At 39.1% G+C, this 13,731-nt stretch overlaps 1 protein-coding gene across 5 annotated transcripts in view; it reads right to left on the reverse strand.

The window, feature by feature from the left end:
* The window catches only part of LOC126360585 (collagen alpha chain CG42342-like), a 1,334,941-nt gene that overhangs the window by 75,283 nt on the left and 1,245,927 nt on the right, over positions 1–13,731 (reverse strand). For all 5 annotated transcript variants that reach the window (XM_050007726.1, XM_050007725.1, XM_050007724.1 and 2 more), the window contains one exon: positions 10,342–10,377. In XM_050007726.1, coding sequence (XP_049863683.1) covers positions 10,342–10,377 — 36 coding nt within the window. The remainder of the gene's footprint in view (positions 1–10,341; positions 10,378–13,731) is intronic.

Raw genomic sequence — 13,731 nt, forward strand, 5'->3', positions numbered from 1 at the left:
ATTTATGCCATCCCCTGAGGCCGATTTGTGTCAGTCCTGAGTGGCACTGCATCTGAAATGTTGTCCTTAGCCATGCATAAAAAAATCACATGATTGCAACTGCGAGTGTCACAATTCTGACGTCCATTACCTAGACATCAAAAGAAGGGGCGAAGCAAGAGTAAGAGGGGATGTGATGACCTTCTCAGTGTGTAACATATCCACAATGGCATTGGGCATAGTTATGGTGAGATTTGGTGACAATGTGATATTGTTAACCCACCTTAGAGCTCATATGAGCTGTGACCTTATTTTTGCAAGTGTCAATACCTTATTGTTTGAAGCATCACTGAGCCTACAGGTGAAGTTGCATGGCATGATGCTTTCTTACTATTACAGAGGAGGGTTGTAGGCGCCTTTGAGCCAGTTTCAAATTTATGCATTGCAATTACAGACAATTCTGGGGGTTTGGAAAAATTATTCTTTAATTCTGTTGCACAGTGTATTTACATTCTGTATGTGGTGAAGACTGTTTTACATGTTAGGACTGTGTAAACTGGTCTCATGACCAATGTGCTGGAATGGACAATGCTAATAACAAGTTCATTTGCGATTTCTGTAAGAGCCTTACTGTTCTGGCAAGTCAAAGGAAGCTGAATATGTAATGAGCCTTGTATTCTTTTTATTTACTAAATCCTTTTCAATAACAGGCATACATATTTTAATTTTTCACTTTGTGATAATGAAAGAAAATCACATTTCAGCTTTATTTAGGTGCACCTTATGTGAAACATTGCTGTTGTTGTTGTGGTCTTCAGTCCTGAGACTGGTTTGATGCAGTTCTCCATGCTACTCTATCCTGTGCAAGCTTCTTCATCTCCCAGTACCTGCTGCAACCTACATCCTTCTGAATCTGCTTAGTGTAATCATCTCTTGGTCCTCCTCTACGACTTTTATCCTCCACGCTGCCCACCTATACTAAATTGGTGATTCCTTGATGCCTCAGAATATGTCCTACCAACTGGTCCCTTCCTCCAGTCAAGTTGTGCCAAAAAATCCTCTTCTCCCCAAATTCTATTCAAAACCTCCTCACTAGTTATGTGATCTACCCATCTAATCTTCAGCATTCTTCTGTAGCACCACACTTTGAAAGCTTCTATTCTCTTCTTGTCCAAACTATTTATCATCCATGTTTCACTTCCATACATGACAACACTCCATACAAATACTTTCAGAAACGACTTTCTGACACTTAAATCTATACTCAATGTTAACAAATTTCTCTTCTTCAGAAATTCTTCCCATGCCATTGCCAGTCTACATTTAATATCCTCTCTACTTTGACCATCATCAGTTATTTTGCTCCCCAAATAGCAAAACTCCTTTACTACTTTAAGTGTCTCATTTCCTAATCTAATAACCTCAGCATCACCCAATTAAATTCAACTACATTCCATTATCCTCATTTTGCTTTAATTGATGTTCATCTTACATCCTCCTTTCAAGACACTGTCCATTCCATTCAACTGCTCTTCCAGGTCCTTTGCTATCTCTGACAGAATTACAATGTCATTGATGAACCTCAAAGTTTTTATTTCTTCTCCATGGGTTTTAATTCCTATTCCAAGTTTTCCTTTTGTTTCCTTTACTGCTTGTTCAATACACAGATTGAATAACCTCTGGGATAGGCTACAACCCTGTCTCACTCCCTTCCCAACCACTGCTTCCCTTTCATGTCCCTCAACTCTTATAACTGCCATCTGGTTTCTGTACAAATTGTAAATAGCCTTTCACTCCCTGTATTTTACCCCTGTCACCTTCAGAATTTGAAAGAGAGTATTCCAGTCAACATTTTCAAAAGCTGTCTCTAAGTCTACAAATGTTAGAAAAGAAGGTTTGCCTTTCCTTAATCTATTTTCTAAGATAAGTTTTAAGGTCAGTATTGCCTCATGTGTTCCAATACTTCTACGGAATCCAAACTGATCTTCCGCGATGTTGGCTTCTACCAGTTTTCCCATTCTTCTGTAGAGAATTTACATTATTTTTTTGAAGCCGTGATTTATTAAACTGATAGTTTGGTAATTTTCACATCTGTCAATGTCTGCTTTCTTTGGGATTGGAATTATTATATAGTTCTTGAAGTCTAAGGGTATTTCGCCTGTCTCATACATCTTGCTCACCAGATTGGAGAGTTTTGTCAGAGCTGGCTCTCCCAAGCCCTTGTTTTGATGTAGGTCTTTCATAGCTCTGTCAAACGCCTCACACAGTATCGTATCTCCCATTTCATCTTCATCTAAATCCTCTTCCATTTCCATAATGTTGCCCTCAAGTACCTCGCCCTTGTGTAGACCCTTTATATATTCCTTCCACCTTTCTGCTTTCCCTACTTTGCTTAGAACTGGGTTTCTATCTGAGCTCTTGATGTTCATACAAGTGGCTCTCTTTTCTCCAAAGGTCTCTTTAATTTTCCTGTGGGCTGTATCTATCTTACCCCTAGTGAGATAAGCTTCTAAAGTCTTACATTTGTCCTTGAGTGATCCCTGCTTAGCCATTTTGCATTTCCTGTCGACCCCATTTTTGAGACATATGTATTTCTTTTTGTCTGCTTCATTTACTTCATTTTTATATTTTCTCCTTTGATCAATTAAATTCAATATTTCTTCTGTTACCCAAGGATTTCTACTAGCCCTCGTCTATTTACCTGCTTGATCCTCTGCTGCCTTTACAACTTCATTCCTCAAAGCTACCCATTCTTCTTCTACTGTATTTATTTCCCCCATTCCTAACAATTATTTCCTTATGCTCTCCCTGAAACTCTGTCCAACCTACGGTTTAGTCAGTTTATCCAGGTCTCATTTCCTTAAATTCCCACCTTTTTGCAGGTTCTTCAGTTTTAATCTACAGTTCATAACCAATAGATTGTGGTCAGAGTCCATATCTGCCCTTGGAAATGTCTTACAATTTAATACCTGGATCCTAAATCTCTGTCTTACCATTATATAATCTGTCTGATACCTTCTAGTATCTCCAGGCATCTTACATGTGTATGTAACCTTCCTTCATGATTCTTGAACCAAGTATTAGCTATGATTAAATTATACTCTGTGCAAAATTCTACCAGGTGGGTTCCTCTTTCATTTTTTACCCGCAATCCATATTTACCTACTACGTTTCCTTCTCTTCCTTTACCTACTATCGAATTCCAGTCACCCATGACTATTAAATTTTCGTCTCCCTCCACTGTCTGTATAATGTCTTCTATCTCCTCATACATTTCTTGAATTTCTGTGTGATCTGCAGAGCTAGTTTTCATATAAACTTCTACTATTGTAGTAAGCATGGGCTTCATGTCTGTCTTGGCCACAATAATGCCTTCACTATGCTATTTTTAGTAGCTTACCCACACTCCTATTTTTTAAATTCATTATTAAACCTACTCCCGCATTACCCCTATTTCATGTTGTATTTATAACCCTGTATTCACTTGACCAAAAGTCTTGTTCCTTCTGCCATCGAACTTCACTAATTCCCACTATATCTAACTTTAACCTATTCATTTCCCTTTTTAAATTTTCTAATCTACCTGCCCAATTAAGGGGTCTGACATTCCATGCTCTGATCTGTAGGATGCCAGTTTTCTTTAGCCTGATAATGACGTCCTTTTGAGTAGTCCCCGCCCGGAGTTCTGAATGGGGGACTATTTTACGTCCAGAATGTTTTACCCAAGAGGGTGCCATCTTCATTTAACCATACAGTAAAGCTGCATGCCCTCAGGAAAAATTACGGCTGTAGTTTCCTTTCCCCTTGCTTTCAGCCGTTCACAGTACTGGCACAGCAAGGCCATTTTGGTTAGTGTTACAAGGCCAGATCAGTCAATCATCCAGACTGTTGCCTCTGCAAAAGGCTGCTGCCCCTCTTCAGGAACCACAAGTTTGACTGGCGTCTCAACAGATATCCCTCCATTGTGGTTCACCTCCGGTAAGGCTAACTGTGGCACTGAGGCATGCAAGCCTCCCCACCAACGGTACGGTCCATGGTTCATGGGGCAATCATTATGTTATCAATTGTCTTGTAAAATAAAAAAATGATTGACATTTGCTTATGTGTGAATACTTTTGCAACAAACTCAAAAATAAATAGAATGGCAATAAACTGCAAATTATAGTCCAGATCATTTCCCCCCAAATACCTGCAGTAAAACAATTCTATACGTTACAATTATTATTCATTTTTTCTAAACTACATTTACATTTCAAAATTTTAAAAGTAACTTAAGTAGCTGCTAAGATATATAGAAAACCTATACTCAATGGGCTTGAACATATTTAGAATGTTACCCACAATATAGGGCCAAACACCATACAGGGACCATTTTGCCCTGATTTCCCCTACTGCACTATATACATTACTGGCTGTTAAAATTGCTACACCAAGAAGAAATACAGATGATAAATGGGTATTCACTGGACAAATATATTATACTAGAACTGACATGTGATTACATTTTCACGCAGTTTGGGTGCATAGATCCTGAGAAATCAGTACCCAGAACAACCACCTCTTGCCGTAATAACAGCCTTGATTGGGTCAAACAGAGGTTGGATGGTGCGTACAGGTACAGCTGCCCATGCAGCTTCAACACGGTTTCCACAGTTCATCAAGAGTAGTGACTGGCGTATTGTAATGAGCCAGTTGCTCGGTCACCATTGACTAGACATTTTCAATTGTTGAGAGATCTGGAGAATGTGCTGGCCATGGGAGCAGTCAAATATTTTCTGTATCCAGAAAGGTCCGTACAGGACCTGTAACATGCGGTCGTGCATTATCCTGCTGAAATGTAGGGTATCACAGGGATTGAATAAAAGGTAGAGCCATAGGTTGTAACACATCTGAAATGTAATGCCCACTGTTCAAAGTGCCGTCAATGGGAACAAGAGGTGACCGAGATGTGTAACCAATGGCACCCCATACCATCATGCCAAGTGAAACAACAGTATGGTGATGATATACCATGATGTCGCCAGACATGGATGTGACCACCATGATGCTGTAAACAGAACCTGGATTCATCCAAAAAAATGATGTTTTGCCATTTGTGCACCCAGGTTTCGTCATTGAGTACACCATTTCAGGTGCTCCTGTCTGTGATGCAGCATCTAGGGTAATCGCAGCCATGGTCTTCAAGCTGATACTCCATGTTGCTGCAAATGTCGAGCTGTTCGTGCAGATGGTTGTTGTCTTGCAAACGTCCCCATCTGTTGACTCAGGGATCAAGATGTGGCTTCACGGTCCATTACAGCCATGTGGATAAGATGCCTGTCATCTCGACTGCTAGTGATACAAGGCCATTTGGATCCAGCATGGTGTTCCGTATTACTCTCCTGAACCCACCGATTCCATATTCGATATTTGTGAGCAGCAATGTCGCAATACGATAAACCGCTATCGAAATAGGCTACAATCTGACCTTTATCCAAGTTGGAAATGTGATGGTATGCATTTCTCCTCCTTACACGAGGCTCCACAACAACATTTCATCAGGCAATGCTGGCAACTGCTGTTTGTGTGAGAAATCGGTTAGAAACTTTCCTCATGTCAGCATGTTGTAGGTGTCGCCACCAGCGCCAACCTTGTGTGAATGCTCTGAAAAGCTAATCATTTCATATCACAGCATCTTCTTCCTCTTGTCTAAATTTCGCATCTGTAGCATGTCATCTTTAAGGTGTAGCAATTTTAATGGGCAGTAGTGTATGAAATATTACTTAGAAGTGACTGCAGTGCTCGAAAACCCATCATAATTTTGTTTAATTGTATGTATCCAGTCTGTATTGTTCAATTTCATTCCCCTTTTCAATGTTTAGTTGTGATGATTGTTTTGGCTGGAGTTACAGTCATATCTAAGACCTAGGCTCAATGTCAGGCTTCAACATTTCACAGGCTTGTCAGTTTGTCATTAATTTTGCTTTTTGAACTCTAAGAAGACTCTTTTACAACACTGTTGGACAAGTTTCTCTGGGAGAAGGCAGATATGTGTGTTTGGGGTTAGGGCAGGAACAGTTATTAATTATCACAAAATGTTCATCACAGTTTTACTCCATTAATGAGCAGAGACATGCCATATAAGTTCAGTCGATAATTTCAACTTACATTCTAAGGAAAAAGAAAGAAAGAAAAAAAAAGTGCCATAAAGTAATTCTCCAAATGGGATGGAAGTCGGTGGATGTGATGTACAGACAGACAAATGATTACAGTTTCAGAGGAACATGATGATTTATTCAAGAGAAAGAGCTCAACAAATTGAGCAAGGAAACAACATGTTGATCTACCTCTGGCCCTTATGGAAGCAATTATTCAGCATGGTGTTTATTGATGGAGTTTTTGAATGTCATGAGGGATATCATGTCAGATCTGTCCAATTGGCATGGTAGACTGTCAAAATCCCAAGGTAGGAGGGTCCTACAAATAATGCTCCACATATTCTCAATGGGAAAAGATTTGGTGACCATATGGCAGGTTACAGTTGGGATGGTATCCCAATGCACTGCAGGAGTCTCCAGACACATCTTCCCTGGCCATCGGGCTCAGTTCAAAGTGGGACTCATCACTGAAGCCAACTCTACTCAAATCAATGAGAGTCCAGAGGCAGGTGACAGTTGGGATGGTATCCCAGTGCACTGCAGGAATCTCCAGACACATCTTCGGTGGCCATCGGCTCAGTTCAAAGTGGGACTCATCACTGAAGCCAACTCTACTCAAGCCAATGAGAGTCCAGATTGAATGTGCTCAACACCACTGCAAATGAGCTTGTTGGTTTACAGAGATCAGTGGTAGTCAGTGTAAGGGGTGCCATAAGTTTAGCTCCCTTTCTGTGAACCATCTATTAATGGTCCTTGTGGTCACTGAATCATCAGTTGCAGATCATATTGATGATAATGATGAATCCGGGGCTCTGAGTGCCTCTTTGACAATTGATCGGTCCTTTCATTCTGTCATCTCTTTAAGTCAACCTCTGCCTTCTTGACACTGTGTTCAGCTCTGGTTCATCCATTCCTAACAACACAGTCAGTTCACTCCTATTTAAGTGTAGAGTGATTTTCATATTAATCCAACTGACATCTTTGAGCCCAAATACATGTCCTCTGCCAGTTGGTGTGGCTGAGCAGTTCTAGGCACTTCAGTCTGGAACCTTGCAACCACTACGGCCGCAGGTTCGAATCCTGTCACGGGCATGGTTGTATGTGATTTCCTTAGGTTAGTTCGGTTTAAATAGTTCTAAGTTCTAGGGGCTGATGACCTTAGATGTTAAGTCACATAGTGCTCAGAGCCATTTTTTCACTCGTCCTCTCTCAAATGCTGACATCAGTGTATGTTGTTCACTTGCCCATCTCCAAGGCATAGTTACTGTCCAACTGAGAATGAAATTCACAAAGACTTTATGTCCTGGTATTGACATGTGAACTGTTTACTATCCTTACCAGCTGTGGGGTTAAATTGTGCTGCAGTATCACACATTCATCCAATGGCTGCCAAAGCCCAAACTTACAGTTTTGCATTTTCCCTTGCCTGTCTGAATATCAATTTGTGAGCAGTTTGTATAACTCCTTCGTAGTGCACTTTTCCCCTTTCTTTTTTTCTTTGTCTTAGGCTGTATATTCCATAAGGAAATAGCTTTGGAATAGAAGTCTACATAAGCAAATGATTTGCTAGTCCTTAGCTTAAAGCACTGTAGTTTTCTACATGGCATTTATTTTTACAAACCACAAACTAAGTATTATGAAGCTAATTGTAAAAACGTTTATATGTTTTAACAACTGCTTGTCTCTATTGAGGTAAAAGATGAGTGTGACAGTGAAGCCATCTGGTCATGAACAACAAGTATAGGTGAAACTAAGTTCATTGTTGGATGTTTTTACCGGCCACCTGATTCTGCTGTGACAGTTCTAGAGTCATTGAAAGAAAGTCTACAGTCAGTAGCACGTAAATACCCAGATCATGCAATACTGATTGGAGGTGACTTTAACCTCCCGAACATAGACTGGGATATCTATGGTTTCACTGTGGAGGGTACAGACATAAAGCCATGAGAAATACTTTTGAACAAGTTTTCTGAAAATTGTCTTGAGCAGCTAGATCAGCAGTCCACACGCAATGGAAATATCTTAGATCATCTAGCTACAAATGGGCCGGACCTTATCTACAGTGTCAATATACAAATGGGGATTAGGGTGATCATGATGTCATTATAGCAACTATGATCACAGAATTTAATAAATCAGCCAAGAAGGCTACGAGAGTGTTTCTGCTAGATACAGCAGATAAGCAGTTATTAACATCTCACTTAGACAGTGAACTGGCATCACTTAGTTCCAGTAATATGGATGTAGAGGAATCAAAGACTCTAAATCATGGGCTGGAGAGTTATATGCCTAGTAAGTGGACAAAGGATGGGAAAGACCCCCCATGGTTTAATAATGAAATTTGGTGGATGCTGAGAAAGCAGAGGCTGTTGCACTCTCACTTCAAAAGGGAATGCATGAATGATGAGTGAAAGTTGGTAGAGATTCATGCATCTGTGAAAGGATCTATGCAAAAATCGTACAAAACTACCACTGTCACACCTTACCAAGAGACCTGGCAGACAACCCAAGAAATTACTGGTCATATGTAAAATCACTAAGCGAGTCTAAGGCTTCCATTCAGTACCTTGTTGACCAGTCCCATGTGGCAGTTGAAGATAGCAAAACAAAAGATGACATTTTTAATTTCACATTAAAGGAATCATTCACACAGGAGAATTATACAATTATATTGTCATTTGACCATCAGGTGGATGCCTGTATGAACGACATAGTAATAAGCACACCTGAGGTTGAGAAAGAACTGAAGGATTTGAATGCAAATAAATCACCAGGTCTGGATGGAATCCCAGTTTCATTTTACAATGGGTACTCTGCAGCATTGGCCCCTTACCTAGCTTGCATTTATTGTGAATCTCTCTCACTACACAAAGTACCAGGTGACTGGAAAAAGTGCAGGGGACTCCAGTACATAAGAAAGGTAAAATAGTGGGCCCACAAAATTACAGACTAATATCCCTACATTCTGTTTCCTGAAGAATCCTTGAACATATTCTCAGTTTGAATATAATTAACTTTCCTGAGACTGAGAGTCTTCTGTGCATGAATCAGCATGGTTTTAGAAAGCTTTGCTCATGCAAAACTCAGATTCCGTTTTCTGACATGATATACTATGGATGAAGGGCAATAGGCAGATTCCATATTTCTTGATTTTCAGAAAGTATTTGACACAGTGCACCATTGCAGGCTGTTAACAAGAATACAAACATATTGAATACGTTCACAGATATGTGAGTGGCTTGAAGACTTCTTAAGTAATAGAATCCAATATGTTGTCCTCGATGGCGAGTGATAATCAGAGACAAGGGTAACATCAGGAGTGCCCCAGGGAAGTGTGATGGGACTGCTGTTGTTCTCTATATATATAAATGTTTTGGTGGACATGGTGGGCAGCAATTTGCGGTTGTTTGCCAATGATGGTGTGGTGTATGGTAAGGTGTAGAAGTTGAGTAACTGTGAGAAGATACAAGACAAATTACGAAAAAACTTCCAGTTGGTTTGACGAATGGCAGCTAGCCCTAAATGTGGAAAAATGTAAGTTGATGTGGATCAGTAGGAAGATAAAACCTGTCATGTTTGGATACAGTATTACTAGTGTCATGCTTGACACAGTCAAGTCATTTAAATATCTGGGTATAACATTGCAAAGTGATATGAGGTAGAACAAGCTTGTAAGACCTGTGGGAAGGAAGGCGAATGGTCAACTTTGGTTTATTGGGAGAATTTTAGGAAAGTTTGGTTCATCTGTAAAGGAGACCATATATAAGATGCTGGTGCAACCTATTCTTGAGTGCTGCTCAAGTGTCTGGTATCCATACCATGTTTGGTCGAAGTAACACATCGAAGCAATTCAGAGGCAGGCTGTGACATTTGTTACTGGCAGGTTTGAACAACATGTAAGTGTTACAGAGATGCTTCAGGAATTCAAATGGAAATCGATGGACATTATTTTTGAGAAACACTATTGAGAAAATTTATAGAACTGGCAAATGAAGCTGACTGCCAAATGACTCTACTGCTGTCAACATACATTGTGCATAAAGACCACAAAGATAAGATACGAGAAATTAGTGCTCATACAGAGACATACAGATCATCATTTTTCCCTCACTCTGTTTGCAAGTGGAACACGAAAGGAAATGACAAGTAGTGGTGCGGAGTACCTTCAGCCACGCAGTGTATGGTGGCTTGCAGAGTATCGATTTAGATGTAGATAAATACTTACAGATTCTCCTTTGGCTCCCTTTTCTCCTTTTGGACCCTGTAATTTAGGAAAAAGGTGGAAATTATTTTCAATTGTCAGTGGAATTAACCTAAATAACTACAGTAAGATTTGAATTGTGCTACAATGCTTCAACAAAAAGTATTTTACTGTTTCTTTAAATCATGCTTTCAAGATAAAGGGAATTAAAGCTAGGTAAACAAATTTTATAGATAACTACCTTTACATGCATAACAATTACAATTGTTCACATGTGCAACATTCCATTTAAAATAATGATTGAAACTGCCATTTCTCAGTCCCTATTCAGAAGTACAAAAATCATCTTGAAGATGGATGAATAAGGAAAACCAAAAATTAGTATTATAGTTGATGTAATACAAAAACAAATACAAAATGTCAATTTTTGATACGCAAATCATTTTCTGCACATTGGAAGAAATTATCAATTGTTTAGTACAGAGGGTCATTCTGAAGCAAATTAAGTGAACTAGCTGACTCAATGGTTAAGACACTATAGCTGGAATCACAAACAACAGTAGTTGAGTTTAGGCATGTTCTGTGCATCTGACATCATGCATTCTTCAACAGCCAATGAGCATTCAGTAGTGTTCCAAGTGTTTGGCTGTGAATGTTGTAGTGAGTACGAGCATTAAACATGATCACACCACCTTACTTAATGAAGTTTTATTCTATTTCTTGTGAGTTGTCATGTATGATGATGGTGGTAAATGACAAATTCTACATAAGGAAGTGAGAGACATAATGTGCAAGATGGATACTTTGTTCAAGTGCAAGGCCCCTCTATGTGCATAATGCAACCAGCTAAGCCTTGACCTGTATGGATTGCCATCACTCATGAATCGGACTACAGGTTGCCATTCAGGAGGAGTGAGGATCAAACTTCCATCCAGTCGTCAAGATGTAGATGATGGGAGGGATGATGCTTTTGAAAGGTGCACACTTGATTTCCTTCTCTGTCCTTGTACTGCCTAAGTGTGAGCTTCATTTTTACAGTCGCATCATCAGTGATACATCATACCCTACTCCCTCTTCCATGTCATCAAGCATATTACTTTTGTCTAAAATAGAGTGACATCTGGGAGGTGTATGGATTTAAGTAAAGAATGCTTAGTCAGTTTCAAAGTTAATGTATATTTATTGACATTAAATCCAAGTTCATTGCTTGCCATTTAATTTGGGGTACAGTTGTTTGTGAAAAATTTCGATTGCACAATTCAAGTCTATTCTCCAAATCCCCCATTACATGGACCAATATCTCTGCAGTAATGGCAGCAATTTCTTGAATTATTGCATTCTTCAATTGGTTGAAATCTCGTATTTTGTGGATATAGACAGGGCTCTTGATGTACTCCCACAGAATGTCACAAAGTATAGAGATCTGGAAGGCCAAAGAACATTGCCAAAAAGTGAGCTAATCTCTTCATCAAACATGCCTCGAAGAACTGCTGTTGAAGTGTGTTCTGCATGTGATGTAGTGTCATTCTGCTGAAACCAATCATGTTTAAAAGGGATTCTTTGTCTTCTCACTTCTAGTTTCAAGAACATTTCAAGCATATGAATGTGTCAAGTCAAATTAACTGTGACTGTGGCTCTATTTTCTGCACACAAAAAAATAAGGGTTTGATCATGCTGCAAGAGCCAAGAGCACCACATTTTGGGACTTCTTCAGATTTAAAGAACAATGGTGAATAAGGTGTGGGTTCTCAGGAGCCCCGCAACACAGGTTTTGTTTATTGACAGTGCCATTAAATGAAAATGAGCTTCACTGCTCATCAATAAAATCACTTTATCACTTAAAATCACTTGCATTGTGCAAAAAAAGTCTTTGTGCACAGCAAAATCAGTTGGTTTCAGTTGTTGCACAATAAGAAATTGATATGGATGAAATTTTAATGTTTGCAAAATTTGTCTAACCAATTCATGATTGATTGATAGTTCATTAGCATGACATCTATCTGACTCAGCTGGGCTTCTGACTATCAGTCCCCTTACCCCTGCAACATTTTCTTACATCATTACACTGCATCACAAGTCTGTACACTTCTTATCCATTATGTTCACAGTTGATCTTAAGTGTTTCACCCATCTAAGGATTGTGTTACAACGCAGAACAATCAGAACAACTCCTTGTTGACTGAGATTGAACTGTACAAGGAACTGTCGCTGTGTAGCTGTGACAGGTCTCACCACTTCTAAGACAACTGTCATAGGTGAACAAATAATATTACATGACATTATGTGCTCCACTGCTCCATTATAACTGAAATGGTGTGTTGTGTGTAGAAGAACTATACCCACTGTGATCTCCTCCCACCACAGCACTCTCAGTACTACACAGTTTCAAACCATCCATCTTCCATGTGTCACACTTTACTACAGTTAATAACTGAATCTTAGCAAAGAGTCATATACTACATTGCCAAAGCTGAATGCAAGCTCTATGGCAATCTATAACCCATGCATTATTTGCAAGCATCTAAATTTGTGATGACATACATGCATAACTACCAGTAGACACACTAATTGTACATATGTGTAGGTGAGTTCCAGAAGTTAATGGGCCTTATCCACACAGTACATTACAAAAGGTCATATAATGGGGCTGAGGTTGGTATGAAAGAAGTAGAGGAACGTCTTCCTGTCTGCTACATCACATAGTTCCTATCCCTACTCATTTTGGTTACATATTGATAAACAGTCGTGCAAAGCTTCACCTGTTCCAGTACTACTCACTGATGATAATTATGTATGGAAACTAGAGATTCTGATTTTGTTCAGTAGTATGAAACTTAAATAGTATCTTTCAGAGATGGATGTGCAAATAATTAACAAATAGTCAGGGGTAACAGAATTAATTTGTTAACCTAAACTGACTGATTGTTGCCAAATCTTTCTCAGCGTGTTTATTCATTCATACACAGGCAATAAATATTATATGGATGTTATCCAGATATATGTGAGAATTTCATGCGAAACCATTGCATGGACATGGAATACAAATATACACATAAAATAATACTATTAAAGATACTAAGTTGCAAATAGGCACAACATAAAGACTGTCAAAAATAAAGCTTTTGGCCAGTAAAGCCTTCATCAGTAACAGACACACATACACACATTCACGCAAACACAACTCATTCACCTGCAAACACAACTCACACAAATGACTGCAGCCACAGGCAACTGACACCTGACAGTCTTTTTGATGTGCATATCTGTGACTCAGCATCTCTGCTATATGGTAAGTAGCAACTCTCCTTTTCATAATTTTGTTACATTCAATCTTGTACTACCATACAATACATAGTAATGCCAGTTTATATACATATATATTCTCCTGTTCTTATAAAAATAGTCTGTTTTTCA

The sequence above is a fragment of the Schistocerca gregaria genome, chromosome 1 (assembly GCF_023897955.1).
Source record: "Schistocerca gregaria isolate iqSchGreg1 chromosome 1, iqSchGreg1.2, whole genome shotgun sequence".
Taxonomy (NCBI): Eukaryota; Metazoa; Arthropoda; class Insecta; order Orthoptera; family Acrididae; genus Schistocerca; species Schistocerca gregaria.